Here is a 17298-nt window from a genome sequence, read left to right as displayed (position 1 = left end):
TTGATATTCTCAATGACCTGGTTCATCATATGATACAAACATTGTTTCACCCAAATGACATCATGTTTTAAGAAAATAATGCTCTAATATACACACTGCGTTATTGTGCAGTTGTATGGTCTAAAATAGATTATGGGTCTCAGGTATATGCATCTGCCAGAAATAGTGCACTTTGCTGGCTTGGCCTCATTCACCCTCTGGCCATTCGTATTGCTAATGGTATGTTCAGAACATCACCTGTCCAAAGTTTATATGTTGAAGCAAAGAAACCATCCTTGTCGCTTTAACAAAAACAGTTCTACAGTATGCCTTCAAGCTGAACTCCCTGCCAGATCGCCCTACGTGGTCATCCGTTTTTGAGCCACAATGTGAAAATCTTTATAACATACGTCTGACTGCCAATCACCCATTCAGCATTCATGTTCAAGAGATACTCATTGAGCTTAACATCACAATAGACAAGGTTGCCAAAACAAACCCTTCTACCCTGGCATGCTCAAATAGCAGCATGTGATGATCCACGTTTGAATCCAAATTGGTTTTAAGCTGAGAGTCCAGCTACTTCATAGTGTTGTAGGATTTTTTTATGTAAGAGTCTTTCAAGTAGTTTACTTAAAACTGACAGTAGTGCAATAGACCTGTATGATTCTGATTGTTCCCATCATTTGGTCAGGTTTTTTAGTTTCAATTTGATATTGGCATTTCTCCATCTTGTGGGAAATTTTCCAGCCTCTAAACATCTGTTAAATAGGGTCAGCAGGAGTCCGGGACATATTCTGTTAACTTTTTAAGTATTTCTGGCTCAGTCATATCTAAACCTGGGCATTTTTTGCTTCGGATTTGAAATGCTGCAGTATTCAGTTCCTCCAATGTGAGGGGCGATTCCTTCTGCTTGGTGTCATAATTTCCATTATCTTGACAGAGTTGATGTTGTTCCTGCATGATCAGCACTACCGGGTCTTTAAAGATTACATTGAGTATGTTGTCCATTGTTTCCTGGTCATGGTTAGATTTCCTTGTGGAGTCCGGGAGGTTGTGTCCCCTTCACCCCCGGGTAGTTTGTTAGTGGCTACCTTGTAAACCACTCCCCAGAAGTCCACATTTCCCACTGTTGAGACTAGATGCACCTGTGAGCGTTTTTTGTTTTTCCTAAATGCTTCTGTGTGCCGATTCTTGGCCACTCTGTACTGTTGTGTGAAGGCCTCTACTTCAGCCGTTGGCCTCATGCGATGTGCTCTTTGGAAGGTCTTTCTTCTTTTGTTCACCTCTCTTCGAAAAACCTGGATCTTTGGGGTCCACCATTGTTTGGTTCCAGGCATTGGGTTTCCTCTTTTGATTGCCCCTTTTCTGGTATTCATGATTATTTCTATTGTTTTTTGTTGTAGTTTGTCAGCATCAGTTTGTAGGTCTAATTCTGTTTGGTTATTTTCAGCCATTGTGGTCAGCAGTTCTCTGAAGAGTTCCCAATTTGCATTGGCAGTGGCATATCTATTTTGGGGCTGTTTCACTGGTGGTGTTCTTATTAGAGCTCTGTCTATCTTATAGGTTATTACTTGATGATCCGAGGTTGTCCACGAATCTTGTACCCTCCAGTCAGTCATGTGTCCCACAATGCTCCTTGTAGCAATGGAGACATCGATTATGGTCTCCCAGAGGGTGTTGCTGAAGGTCAAGAGTTGGTTGGGTTGATTAAGGACTGTCAGTTGCGATACAGTCGGGAAGTCCTCCAGTTGTTGGCCATTTGTCGTGCCTCTTCTATCGGAGGTGTTGCTGTACTATGCTGGCAAATGGCGATTAACTTCTGCTCCCATGATCACTTAATTTGGTAGGGTTGTTGAGTAGATGTTGCAGGTAGTTAATAGCAAAGTTTATCTCTTGTCCTGGTCTGCAGTACAATGCAACCACATAGAAAGTGCCTAGTGCTGTAATAACATGGGCACATGCTGCCCAGGACATGCAGAGTTGTGTAATTCTAATGGCGGTGATTTTCCTCTGACATGCTTCACTTGTGCATATGGACCTGGAGTATGATAGTGTCAGCTTTCTTCTCTTCTGCTTCAATCTGAATTTGGTCAGCCACTTCTCTGGCCTGCTGTGCATTTGTGTGGAAAACTTGATCATTGTGGTGTTGGGTTTTTTAATTCATGACCCCCATAGTTGATTCTGCTTTGGAATAAACTATTGGCCCTCAAGTATGTCAGGCATTTGGAGTCTCTGATGGAGTGATTGTGGTCAAATTTAGTGATTTGTAGTTAGTGAAAATGGACTCCTTATCTTTATTTGGGCAATAATTAAAGTCATGCCCTTTTGCAGAGCTGGGATCGCAGGTTGCGTGGTCTGGCACAAGTGTGGGAGGTGTGACCAAACTTGCAACATCTGAAGCATTTCAGCATGACCACATACTCCCTAAAATGACAAGCATCCCCAGTCTATATATATTCTCAATTGTTTTCTTATTGTTTGCCAGGCTTCCGGTGTTACTTTACAATCCAGTTTTTGCTGGCTTCATCCCTTGATTGGTAAAATACTTGGGCATTGCTAGTTTTTGTGGCTCCACTCCCGGGATTTCCCCTTGTAGGTTTCTCTGGTACAGTTCCTCTGTCAGTTGATGCAGAGTGATTTCTCTGTTGACATCATATATGATTATGGATGGGCCAATTCTTTTGGGTGGCTCCACACTCAGTCTTAAGGTTGCAATTTTGGGGTTATTCATTATTCCTTGTGCCTTTTTTTTTTTTTTTTTTCCAGTTTCAATGATATACCGACATTTCTCATTTTCCTGAGTCCTTTTACTCTAGTCTGTTTCAGGTCATCCTTCAAGTTAGTCATTATTTTGGTTTAATTTCCTCACTTGTGCTAGCCTCCTCTGCATTCTTTGATTTCAGATTGACCAGGTTTGGCAGCAGTAGTAGTGTTTTTCTGTTGGACTGTATCTTTTCTGTAGTTATAGATAGCCATGTTGGTTGCTGTGGGGTCCTCAGCGCGTCTGAGTAGGAGAGGGAAGGCTGTGGCATTTGTTTTTCTCTCTCAAAGTATACCTCCATTTTTGCTTTAACCTTTTTGCACTCTATTTGGGTCTGTTGAAGGATTGTTTCAAGTTTTGTCCATAAGGACACAATTTGGTCCCAAAGTCCTGTTGTTTTGGTCTTTCATTAGGTCCTCAAGTTGTGGTCCGAGTTTTAATGAGTTGTTAATGAGTTAAGATGAGTTGTTACTGTAGAGTTTTGTTAAAATTAGGAGGAAGAGACACGACACAGAAACTGCCAAGACTTCACAAAATACATTAGGAAAGCTGTGACACCTGAGTGGAATTATGCAATCATAATTTTGCTGCATAAAAAAGGAGATAAATCAGAAATTGGAAATTATAAACCAATTAGCTTGTTGTCCCATATATACAAGTTGTTCAAAAGGGTCATTACTAACAGATTAGACAGAATACTTGGAATTGGCTGTGATTCCTTTAGCTGTGATATTACCTTCACGTAATATCACAGCTAAAGGAGAAACCAAAATGAATATAAAAGGCCATTATGCCTGGCGATTGAGGATTGTGAAAAGGCCCCTTAAAGCATACGGCAATGTTTCAGGCACTGGAAAGACAAGGCATAGACATCCCATACATTAGGATTTTGAAGAAAATATATGAGACTGCTATCTCTTTTATTAGACTAGATAAAGACAGTGGCAAAATTAAAATTGAGAAAGGAGTTCGACAAGGAGACAATATCTCTGAAGTTGTTTACTGCTGCCCTTGATGCTTTCAGTAGATTGACTTGTTGCAGAAAGGAATCAATGTAAATGGAGAGTACTGAAACCATTTAAGATTTGTAGATGACATTGTGATCATAAGCCATGATCCCAAAGAATTAGAGGAAAATCTTAATTCAGTTATTCAGAGTTAGTAAGGATTTTGGACTACAGATGAATATGGTGAAAACAAAAGTAATGATGAAGTATCCCACAGGAAGGGATATAACCATTGAATGAGTAGAAATTAAAAAGTGGATTCATATACTTATCTTGGACAAGTTATTAGCGGTAATAATGATGACTGGCTGGAAGTCAATGGAAGAATAAATTTCAGATGAATAGCATTCAGGAAATATAGTTACATACTGAGGAGCAATGTTCCAATTTGACTGAAAGTAAAATAACGAACCAGTGTACACTCACCAACAAGACTTATGGTAGTTTAACTTGGGCACTCGCCAAAAGTTAAACTACCATGGAAGAGATGCTGAAAAATACACAGGGAAGAATGGAATGAATTATATTAGGAATCAGACTGTTCGATAAGAAGAGAAACACACGGATTAGGCAGAAAACTCAAAAGACATTCTTATCAAAACTAAAGAAGTGAAATGGACTTGGGCAGTACACATAGCTTGAAGACATGATGACAGATGCACCAAGAAAATAACAGAATGGTATTCAAGAGAAGCTAAAAGAAAAAGAAAGCCTGAAAGGCAACAACGGTGATGGACTGATGAAATTCAAGAGTTAGTGGGCAGTAAATGGATGGCCATTGCACAAAACAGAAGGAACTGGAAAATTGCTGGTCTTCATCCTGCAGAAGATTGAAAATGCCTGATGATCACTAAAAATGCAGATGAAAACTAACTACCAACACTGGACCAACAAAATTAAAAATGAAAATAAGATAGTCTAGTCTGGGCCATTATGACTTATCTTGACAGAGGACCACAAGGCCAATAATATTCAGAGACTCGCTGCATTTCGAACATTACACAGGTGAACCGATACAAAAATTGATTCACAAATGCAATGGATTTGAATAATGGTAGCCCTTATGCAGTGATAAATTAAAGTAGAATAGAACCTAGCATCCAGATGGCAATACCATACCAACGACAAAGTCGCTGTTGAACCAGAATATATATACAAAAAATTAGGCTATTGAGGACAGTATGAGCACTGCATTAGCATATTAACTTGCTATTACTATGTAAAATAAATTGCAAACTTTAAGTATGATAAAAAGAAAAGTAGTATCACAAGCACATAAGTGGCTGCATTAATGCACGTTCCACCGCATACTGCTTATGATAAAGTAAAGAAAAATAAAACACGTGCCAGTAGCACGGTAAACCAGTAGAGCGAAAGTAAAAGTGAACCCATACATAATAATATACATTTTTCTTTGTAAAGTTAAAAAAAAAAAAAGAAAAAAAAGTGTGTATGTATGTGTATGTGTATGTAAAAAGTGTGTAGTTTAATAATATATATATATATATATATATATATATATATATTATTATTATTAGCTATATGGTGCAAGGAAGCCTGAGACTTATGCTGCACCGGTCAAAAAAAAAAAAAAAAAAAAAAAAATCTGAATTACCCTGAGAGAGAGAGAGAGAGAGAAGAAGAAGAAGAAGTCAGAAGTAGAAGGGAACCACCAAAAAAGAGAAGAACGATGATATCCAGCTCAGGATCCTGGGTGTGTCAAGCCCATACTCACCAAATGTGAGCCCCTGGGATTGAGTATGTATATATATCTATTAAGTATCCCCATAACTGTTAAAGAATCCCCATACTCGGGGATACTTTAATGTGTTATAAATATGCTGGGAACTCATTTGCTAACTTCTTTTGTCACCGATACAGCCTTGTTTGACGTTTGCTTCTCTCAGCCCATTTCACTGACTTCTACTGGACGCCACAGTAAAGAATCCCCATACTCGGGGATACTTTAATGTGTTATAAATATGCTGGGAACTCATTTGCTAACTTCTTTTGTCACCGATACAGCCTTGTTTGACGTTTGCTTCTCTCAGCCCATTTCACTGACTTCTACTGGACGCCACAGTAAGATGTCCTACTTTGACTATCTCCTTTTGTCTTCACATTCCATTTCCTTTGTTTAAATTCACTTAGAGATGACCATGAAAGGATACAGATTGTCTGCAAGGATGGACACATAACCTGGATCATTCAGGAGATGTGTATCAGTTGAACATGCGTTGAACAATGTCTATCAGTTGAACACAGCATTGAATACTGTTCACCTGCCTGAGCAATTCCTTGTTGACATGATGGTTGCATAGCTTTGTGTGGAAACCGCACAAAGCTATTTTGCTTTTTATGGTTTTTCACTACAAATGTAACAAATCCATCCTATGGAGTAGTGCAAGTCTCATATGTGTTTAAAGACATGATATTGACACCATAGTAAGACAGCACAGTGATTAATATGATACCGAGGTTTCCTCCATGCTACACGACTTTCTTTTTACCACTTTTTCACAGTCGCAAGCCCATCACACATGTACAGCACACTTTGTGAGGCACCCAACTGTTATTATTATTATTATTATTATTATTATTATTAGCTATATGGTGCATGGAAGCCTGTGGCTTATGCTGCACCGGCTAAAAATTCCCGAGTTACCCTAAGAAAGAGAGAGAGAGAGAGAGAGAGAGAGAGAGTTATAAGTAGAAGGAAATCACCAAGAAAGAGAAGAATGATGATATCCAGCTCAGGGTCCTAGGTGTGCCAAGCCCATACTCACCAGATGTGAGCCTTAGACACCTAATTTAATTCCAAAATATATGGCATATACATCCCCCCACCACAAATGATTATATCCTGCCTTGTTTCACTGTAGCATAATTACCACAGGTGTAACAAAATATATTTGGATTGTTCACACAATTATGAGTGACCATTGTCAAAGATAGAATGTGAAAATTATTAGAATTTTCTGTGCAGTCACTAGCGTGTCTGCACAGAAAAGAACCGAATGTGGACGAAACACTTTGCAGGGTTATATAGATGGACTTGCAGGTATATAGACTGGATATGTCCCTCTGGACATGTCTAGAGGGACATCTATACCTGTCAGTCACAAAGGAAGTGTATCATGTTACATGGAATGTGTATCTAAGAAAACTGTTCTTACTGTTTGTAAAAAAACTGTACATCACAGGTAAAAATGGTTTAGATTTTTAGAATTAGCACTAAAATTACACAGACAAATGCCATGAATTTTGAAAACAACAAATCTGTGTAGACCAGTGTTGTCAGAGTTAAAGTTGATTAAGGTTTTATTACACAAAGAATACTAACCAGGTGTTTAGTGTGTAAGGATGGAATAATATAAACAATTAAAGATTTATTTTATTGTACATAAAAGAACATTGAATTGCTGATTATAAAGTCGAAAATACTGTTTTTTTAATAATCTTGAACCCAATATAGGGGAATGGGGGAGAAAGAGAGTGTGTTTTCTTGCTTATAAACATGATGTTTTGAAATTTGGACTTTAAAATCGGACCAAATGTCACTGTTTAAGTCTGAAGATACGTGATTTTAATGATGTCCGTTAAATGACTTTATTTGTTTATCAGATGAAGTTTTAAACCTCTATTGAAGGAATCACAGATGTTTGTATTTCCTTTCACCTGGGTTTTATTGTTTGTGGGATAAGTACATAATTTTGTCTGTCCTTTATTAAGAATTTAATATATAAAACAAAAAAAAACAAAAAAAAAAACCTATTTGTAAAAAAATTTTAGTCTGAGTTTCAATAATGTCATGAAAATCTTTTTAATACTAAACTTCTACTCAGTTTATTGATATTAATTAGGTAAGGAAATATGTTATTATTGTTTTTGTTCAGCTATCTTTGTTCTAATATAGTTGCTAAAGTAATATTTAGCTGACCTAGGTAACCAGTGAGTTTATTTAGCTTAACAAATAGTTTCATCATTATTCTGGTTATTTATTTTATCCTTCTCTGTATAATGTTTCAAAACCATCTGTGAAAAAAGCTTGGCAATTTGGATGCTGTGTTGAAGTTGTCACAGACATTCTCTCAGATATGCCAGACAAGCTGTACTTGCTACCTGGGAGTCTAAAACGCTGATGGAACTGATATTGGGCCCACTTGACACTCAAGTCAACTGGGCCCAATTTCGGCACAAAGTCCGGATGGTCTGTGACAGTCAAATCCTCTGCTTGCACCTTCACGATGGTGGGACTGTTAGTAATCCTGGGTACAACCTCCATGCACAAGTACATGGTGGGTGACCACCCAGGTGTGAACCAACGTAAGCAGGGGTCGAGGTGTGGTGCCCACACCACATGGAGGAATGCCGCCCCCTCTGTGTTACCAGGCAATACTAGGTGGTAGATGACTCTCATCAACTGGTGCAATACCACCACTTTGCTTATTGGATTCCTGAAGTGGTGGAACCCATGTTTAATCTCCAGAGCTAAGTTCCGGTCAACCCTTCCCCATCTCTTCTATCATGCAGTATGAATGATGACTTTTGAGGTTATGATAGACATCATGGCGAGATCCAATCTACCTTACATTTCGAGGGTACAGCTCTAAAACAGTGTTCGCAGGCCGGCCGCTAGTTAGTACACCGGACCGAACCTATTGGTAACTCTTTAGGAGGCTTCTAGATCAGTTAGCATATAATCTTGCTACCTCTACTCTACCTGATAGTGACTAGAGGGAGTCCTAGTAGTGTGTATTGGGGGGGGGGGGCATTGTTGAGGCCACATTATGTCAAGGATCTGAGTATATTCTTACCATGTGTACGCCATATCCAAAAATTTCATTACTTCATACAGCATTTCCCCCCCACCACACTTTTTCTTACTATTGAATACACCATGAATTGTCAAACTAATAGTGTAAGCTTATTATAAAAAAAATACTCCATGAGGAGGGTTCCAAGTTGGATGAATAGTGAAGTTGCCACATTACTTACCACATTAAAAGGTGGCATGGAAAGGTTACAGAGCAATAAAAAGTACTGAAGCCTATAACAGCTACAAGATGATCTGTAATAGAGCCACAGAAAAGGTTCGGCAAGCAAAGGCAGTTTGAGAAATCACTAGCAAACAGAGCAAAGGGGGGGGATAAGGAATTCTTCACATATATAAATGCCAAGAAGAGCAGGACAAACCAGATTGGACCTTTACGTAAGGGAAAGGGGAGAGTATTAAATACACCAGTTGCCGTTGCAGATAAACTTAACAATTATTTTGCATCGATATTTACAAATGAAAAACCTTTTGTGGCAATGGGAAATTGTGGGAGCGAAGTTGAAAAATATGTAATTAATGATATTTAAATTTCGCAAGATTATTTAATGAAAAAACCTTCGAGCCTACGGGCCAGTAAGGCTCCTAGAGTTGATGGAATATGCCCTATAATCTTAAGGGAGGCGGCAAGTGAGTGCATTGAACCATTGAGGCTAATTATGCGAGCATCACTAGATTCTGGGGAGATTCCCTTGGATTGGAAAAGTGCCAATGTCTCTCCCATACATAAGGGTGGCTCTAAGAGTGAAGTAGGAAATTATTGACCTGTCAGTCTGACTTCAGTAGTAGGGAAAATCATGGAGGCAATGATCAAGGGTGAATTCAGGATCATTTGGATCGAATTGAAATTCTCAAGGATACTCAGCATGGTTTTGTAAAGGGAAAATCATGTTTAACAAATCTGGTTCGCTATTTCGAAAGGGTCACTCACGATCTGGATTTAGGGGAATAATTTCGACATTGTTTATTTAGATTTCAGCAAAGCTTTTGACTCAGTCCCACATGAGCGGTTGCTTTATAAGCTGGAACAGGTTGGAATCACTGGGAAAATCCTTAGATGGATAGAAGGATGGCTTCAGGGCAGGAGGCAGAGGGTTGTGATAAATGGCTATTCCTCAGATTGGGTTGATGTAAGAAGTGGTGTTCCATAAGGATCAGTATTGGGACCACTGTTGTTTTTTATTTTCATAAACGACATCGATGAAGGGATAGAGGGCGTTATGTCTAAATTTGCAGATGATGTTAAAATTGGTAGAGTAGTTAATGATCACTGTCAAGCTGAGCTTCTTCAGAGAGACCTAGATAGACTTCAGGAATGGTCAGAAAAATGGCAGCTATGCTTTAATCCAACAAAGTGTAAGGTATTACACCTGGGAAACAGTAATCCCAAAATAACTTATTCACTTGGTGGAGTTCAACTAAACCCAGTACTGGAGGAAAGGGATTTTGGTGTTATGATACGGTCAACATGAAATTCTCTGAGCATTGTAAACAGGTTGCAAGGAAGGCCCATGGTGTCCTATCGATGATCTATCGAACTTTTGCAAGTAGAGATAGGGACGTGATAATCCCATTATATAAGGCTTTTGTTAGACCACACTTGGAATACTGTGTTCAAGTATGGAGACCCCACCTAAAGAAAGACATTGAGCTTCTTGAAAGGGTGCAAAGATGGGTAATTCGCCTGGTGAGATCAGCAAAAGGGCGTCCTTATGAAGAAAGACTTCGAATATGTGGGTTGCAGAGTTTGGAAACTAGACACCTTAGAGGAGATTTGATCGAGGTGTTTAAGGCTCTGAGAGGCATCAGTAAAATGAATGAGGACGAAATTTTCAAGATTATAAATTATGCTAGAACTAGGGGACATAAATTCAAGTTATGGGGTGGGAGTGTTTAGATTGGACTGCAGGAAGTTTTATTTTTGCCAGTGAGTTATAAATTACTGGAATAAGTTGCCTACATGGGTGGTAGAGGCTGACAGTTTGGCGAAATTCAAAAGTCATCTGGATAATACCTTCGGGTCAGGGAAACGCATAGGATGATAGGTTTAGTTTCCTTTTCTTTTATTAATTATTATTATTTATTTTTTTTTTTTTAATTTTTTTTTGGCTGGTGCAGCATGAGCCATAGGCTTTCTTGCACCATACAGCCATTACTAATACTAATACTAATCTTGTGTATTGTTAGTGACATAAAAAAAAAAAAAAAACTTGTTGGTAAAGTTAGATATCCTTAAGAATTTATATCGATGTAAATGTGATGTAAGAAGAATAAATTTGTATTATTATTATTATATTATTTCTCCCTGAGGAGGGAGGGGATTCAACTCCAAGAAAGCTACTGGTACCAAGTACACAAACATGGTTGTTTGTCTGGTGTTGTTACTGTTGGTCGAAGAACTCTCTGACTATCCTACATGTATTCAAGATTTCAGATTGTGAGCCATTGGAAGCCATTTTATCTGTGTGATCTTGATGGAAGTCATTGTTATGTCTGGGTAGAAGGTGTCTCCTTGATTAGGTTGAGTGGGATATGCTGCTTGTCTATCTTCCTTAGGTTGTGGTAGATTGGCATTGTGTTTTTCTGAAAGTAATACGTAGGTTTCACTATTGCTTTCTTCTATTGCTTGATGAGATCTATCAGGCCCCTTCGTCCTTCTTTCTGAGCTATTGTCAGTCTCCCCACTGCTAACTTCATGTTGTTGGCAGCTCTTGGTCATCCTTGTATTTCTTGTGATATCCTCCAGCTCGGTATCAGTCTAATCTATGATCCCAAAGGAGTATGTTTGCACTAGGACTTAATATGTGCTTGTGGTTTTAACTGTGTTCCTTCCACTCAGCTTTTCTTTGAGCTTCTGAGTCTCTGATGGTATTTTTCAGTCAGGCAGGCAGGCCTTGATCTCCTTGTGCTCTAACTGATGAGCCCGCATCATCCCCAGTTATTTGTAGATCTCTCCCCTCTTATGACTTCGATCTCTTTAACAGTCTGTAGCTTGTAGTTTCTGCCACCTAATTTCCCCTGATGCAATCCATGGGTCTTGCATTTCTCTAGACCATATTCCGTCCTGACATCATTACTGAATTCTTCGGTGATCTAGAGTAGTGCTGGAGTTGCTGCTCGGTTGCCGTATAGAGCTTGATGTCATCCATATGCATCAGGTGGAAGAGAGTGTACAGGTTTTTCCTTCCTTTCTTCCTTCTTTGAGGTTATATCCATACTTGCTGTTGTTGAGCATGCTGGATAGTGGGTTGAGTGCTAGACAGAACCTCAGTGGGCTCTGAGCTTTTCCCTGAATGATTCCTCTCCTGAATGGGATCAATCGGGTTGTAATGTACTCAATGGTGGTGGTACTCCATTTTATCCTAGTTGCTTCTAGGAAGTTTCCCCCTTTCGGATTGACTCTGTTGATCTTCAGCATCTTTCTTAGGCGGCTATGAGGCATGGAATTGAAGGTCTTTCAGTCATCAATGTAGGCTGTGTACAGGTTGCGGTGCTTCTTGTAGGCTTTTTTTTCCCTATCACTGTGGCATCAGTGGTTAATTGCTCCTTGCATCATTTGGTCATCTGCTTGCATCCCCTCTCCTGTTTGCCATTATGTACTTGCTCTCCAAGTAGTGTGATATTTTGCCTAGTTTCTTCTGCCTTGGTCCTTAGCTTTCAGGTATGTGATTCCTTGAGTGAGAAACTGGAATTGTTTCTGGGTGACTGATCAACCGGGGTGAACTGTCCTGCTAGGTGCTTGTGTGTGCAAGTTTTTGATGTTATATATTCCTGGGGTTTGCGAGCTGTGGGACTTCCTGATCAACTGTTGTACTTCTTCCCCCCTGGATCTCCCATTCTGTCATCTCCTGTACATCCCTCGTTTTTTTTTTTTTTTTTTTTTTTTCCATTCTAGTTCTATCCCAGGTTCTCAACTGTTATATTGCTTGTTTGTTAGTTAGTTCGTTATTTGGTTTTTAGGAGCATCAGCAACCAAGACCATATTGCTCCGGGGATATGCAGTGGTCATTCCCTGACCTTACTGCACCCTCCGTATTTGGTGGGCATGGGCTCGAACCCCGGTCTAATCAAGAAGCATGTGCTGTGCATTGCTGCTCCTGCCCACCCGGCTACAGAGGCATTGTATTGCTGCACTGCTCCTTATGTTACCCCAGAACTCCTTGATCATCTTTTGCTTGGGTGGCCCGTTGCTGTCTTTCCCATCCCTTATTATTATTTATTAATTTATTTTTAGCTAGTGTAGCAGAAGCCTGGGCTTCCTTCCACATGGCTAATACTAAATATTATTAGAAATCGTATTATTGAGCAAATTATATTCATGTTTATGTTTTATAATTTTATGAAATTTGATTTTCAGTTACCAAAATTCCATTATTTATTGAATGATACAGTCTGGGGAGTACGCAAAGCTTGTGCAGAAGTTTTTACATCTCTTTCATTGGTCTGCTCGATGGACACACGACAGTCAGAATTAGCAGCCCTATTTATTAATCTCCTCACAGATCAGTCAAGATGGGTAAGGATTGAATTTTTACATTTAAAATTCACACTTCATTGAATTTCGAATTTAAAAACTTCTGATATCTTAATCAAATATATCTACACAGTGAGACAGTGAGTTTAGCTAAAACCCTGTAGAATCGAAAGTATAACTTTCAGAATTAAAAAAAAAAAAAAAAAAAAAAGAAAGTAAATCCTTAAAACAGTATTAAAAACATCTTTTAAAGGATGATCAGCAATGATAATGTAGTGTATAATCTTATCACAGTAGCTAAATTAGCCAAAATGTCATCTCCACATTATTACTGAAAGATAAATTTCAATGTACGAAATGTTTTTCATTAAATATTTTTTTTTTTCATGGGACAAACTGATTTTCGTTATCTATACAGGTAGTTTTCACTTTACGAGTTCCTGGGTTTACAAGGTTTTTTCCCCAAGTATCAGGTATCAACAAAATTGAAAATATGAACATTAATTGCAAAAAATGAATGTTAAAATTCATAAATACTGCATTCCAAACCACATGTATAGCTATATAATACAGTGTACCCTGCTTTATGATATTAATCAGTTCCAGTGACACTATCATATTCATAAAATATCGTAAGGTGACTCTAAAATGTAATTTTTAAGGTCATGAGCGTGACCTTAAGGCCATATAAAAGGTCGTGAGCATGGTTTGTAAATTGTATTAGTTACCAATTCAAATCATTAAAAAGCACTACACTTTCATCATTATCATATGTTCCATTATAAGAATCAGTTTTAAATGCCTTTGTGATATTTTTCTAAAGCACATTTCTGGAGGTCACGACCATAAAACAATAAAAACGATTTGCACTTTCCAGTTTATTGGGCTTTTCTCTTACTGCAAGCAGTTATAAACGGGTAGTAATCTCGATCTTCTTGCATTTGCAAAAATACCGATAGCTGGAATTGTGTGGTTTTTTAATGTTATTAGGGTGAAATGTGGTTCCTCTTTACTGAAATCTTCAATCGTATAAAAACCATAAATAAATTTTCAGAATCTTCTCTTACATTCCTATTTTTTAAGCTTCATAAACTTGTTACTCCACGTGAATCATGTTAGTTGCAGTTTGTGTGTGCCCTTAAAAAATGCTTATGCATGCTATCGTGAAATTTATAATTAAAAGAGAAGACTATCTTGGAAAGAAATGCCTCTTGAAGCATTTCTGAAGAAGATGACTCCTCGTACAACAAACCAACGAGTGCCGAGCCAATAATGAGTGATCAATATGTGTGCATTTAGTTGATGATGATGAAGAATAAACATTCTTTAACATTTGTAAGTCATAAATAATTTCTCTATTATTATAATTTGCTTGATTTTACAGACTACGTTTTCATTTCTTTCGATAAATCAATCATTGGTTAAACATAAACTAATTAACTAACTAATTTCATTGTTGAGAATGTAACCCCTATTTTTAACCTTATGTCTATGGGAAATAAATTCCCGCTTTACATGTTTTCACTTTACGAGCGCACACTAGGAATGAATTAACTTGTAAAGTTGAGAACTACCTGTATTTAATTGCTGATGTTTTTATTAGTGTAGAAAATTAGTCAATTCTCATATTGTTTTAGTTTGAGGTCAGTTGCACTTTACTATTAGTTGCTGAATAACAATGTTTCTTTGCTATCAGTTGCTAAATAATAATTTTTCTGGAGAGTATTTTCACCTTTATACCTGAATAATTCTTGATTACTCCAACCAGACTTCAAAATATATTTATTATTAAAATTGTCCAAAAAAATCTAAATAACATTGATTAAAAAGATGCATTAAAATGTTATTTAACATGTTTAAAATTTTCTGGTTAAAAGCACTAAAATATTAAATCATAAGATCTAAAAACACTCAGGAGCTCAGTGCTCCTGAAAAATGCTTTTATTTTTAAAAATTAATTAAAAATATACATTTGGAATTGAAATAACAAAAAGTTATTTACTGTATGCAGATACTGTAATTACATTTCAGGCATGTTCATTTTTTTTTTTTTTTTTTTTCATAAATAAAAGTTTGTTTTAATTTTCTGTGATTAATATAAATTAAAAGTAAATATATTTATCCCCTTATCAATTAATTACTCATCATCATTATTATTATTATTATTCTACTCTTCTGTTTGGCACGGGTTGAGTCCCTATTTAGATCTCGGCCTCCATTGCCGATCTCTTGAATCATGCATCATTTATTTGTTGATAACTCTGAATGATTGTGTTTTCCTTTAGGCATTGGATCTTTTGGGTCTTTGTTGTGGTCCCTTATCTCCAATTCTTCCTCCTTCAGTACTACATTAGGCAGCCTGTGTTGTTTCATCCAGTTCACATGTCCAAACCACTGAAGTTGTTTTTTGTAGATCTGCTCTATTATTCTGCATTCAAAATTTAGATCTCTCCTTACTTGTTCATTAGTTTTATGTTCTCTCCAATTTGTTTTATTGATTTTCCTTAGACATCTCATTTCAAATGACATTATTTTTTGCCTTTCTTTCTTATTTATTCCCCAATTCTCTGATCCATAAGTTGCTTTGGGTATGATGACAGCTTCATATAGTTTAATTTTTAGACTATTTGAGATTTTATTGCTCTTCCATATGTTTTTGAGTTTGTTCATGTTTGTCCATCCGATGTTCAGTCTGTGATTAATTTGGTCAATATTACTTAGATTTCCGGTTATTAGAGAGCCCAGGTATACAAATTTTTGTACTTGTTCTGTTTGTTGATTTTGGATGTTTATGTCTTACTTTGGTTTTATTATATTAATATTAATTCCATAATTGTTGCTTGCATTAATGGATGTTTGTTAATATTTCTTTTAGTTCTTTGGTTTCTGTTAAAATCACAATATCATCTGCATATTTTATGTAATTTATATTTTTTTCATTTATTATTGTGCCTCTTTTTTTTTTTTTCAGTTGATTTCATTAGTTCTTCTAGGTAGATATTGAATAGATATGGACATAAAGGGCATCCCTGCACGACTCCTTTCTCCATTTCAAATTTCTCTGTTTTAAGGTTGTTGATTTTTACTATTGCTCTTGTATTTTTGTAGAAATTATTTACAAACATGATTATTTCATGATCAAGTGGGATTTTTTGTAGTTGCTCCATTAAATTTTCTCTGTTTACAGAGTCAAATGCCTGCTGCTTGAAATCGATGAAGCACTGATAAAGAGGTTTCTTCTTATTCCAATATTTTTCTGCAATGATGTTTAGTGTGAATATTTGGTCTATTGTTTATTTGCCTTTTCTAAATCCTGCTTGTTCTTCCCCTATTGTTTCTTCATATGTTTTAAGTATCCTATTTTGTAAGATCCTTATAAATATTTTATATATATATGGTTTAAAAGGGTAATGGGTCTATAATTTTCTTTATCTCCTTTTTTGTGTATAGGTGCTATTATTCCACTTTTCCAGTCTTCTGGTGTATCACCTGTAAATAAAATTAGATTAAACAATTGTGTGAGGTGTTTTAATATTGCATCGCCTCCGAATTTCCATAGTTCTGCTTGGATTGGATACCATCATTTCTGGGTGCCTTGTCATTCTTCATTTAGCCAATTGCTTTCTGAACTTCTTTTGTTATCAAGGGTGCTTTATCTCTTCTATTATCTAAGGCGCATATGGGCAACCGCGGGCCATATCCACCACTCTACTTCTTTTGATCCAGCCCTAATCTGTTTCAGCGAAGTTTGTCTGATTCATGGTGGGAGAAAACATGGTTTGTTCTACCAACTCACATTAAGCTGACGTCATATGACTTGCGCAAAACACACCATATTTTCTCCCACCAAGGTCTCTTTCTCACTTTGACTATCAGCGTGTGTGAATGTGTTACAACATGTCAGTTTGGTGCCTGCATTGATGTTGTGTTCTGTTCAGTGCCTGTGGTGTAGAAGACAGTTTGTTTGACAGTTCTGAATATCACTTATAAATTTGGGACAATGTCAGGGGTTATGTCAAAAAAAAGAAAAGTAGATGCAGAGAATCGTCAATTTCAAGACAACTGGACGGAGGGTTATTATTTTATTCTGAATAAAGGATTTCCTGTATGTTTGCTGTTGTTCAAGGAATCCGTATCTGTTAACAAAGAATACAACTTGAAGAGACACTTTACTTCGAGACATGCAAATCACCAAAAAATTGATGGACAACTACGAAAAGATGAAATACAGAAGTTGAAG

General features: G+C 37.2%; 1 protein-coding gene across 4 annotated transcripts in view; it reads left to right on the top strand.

Annotated features, from left to right (window-relative positions):
• Positions 1–17298, top strand: part of LOC150079116 (serine/threonine-protein phosphatase 4 regulatory subunit 1-like) — a 672615-nt gene that overhangs the window by 488178 nt on the left and 167139 nt on the right. For all 4 annotated transcript variants that reach the window (XM_090384028.1, XM_090384027.1, XM_090384026.1 and 1 more), the window contains one exon: positions 12942–13100. In XM_090384028.1, the coding sequence (XP_090240154.1) occupies positions 12942–13100 (159 nt within the window). The remainder of the gene's footprint in view (positions 1–12941; positions 13101–17298) is intronic.

Source organism: Mastigoproctus giganteus, chromosome 10 (assembly GCF_048544385.1).
Source record: "Mastigoproctus giganteus isolate SK-2022 chromosome 10, ASM4854438v1, whole genome shotgun sequence".
Taxonomy (NCBI): domain Eukaryota; kingdom Metazoa; phylum Arthropoda; class Arachnida; order Uropygi; family Thelyphonidae; genus Mastigoproctus; species Mastigoproctus giganteus.
Note: the sequence above shows the minus strand (reverse complement) of the source record. Positions and strands in the feature narration are given on the sequence as shown.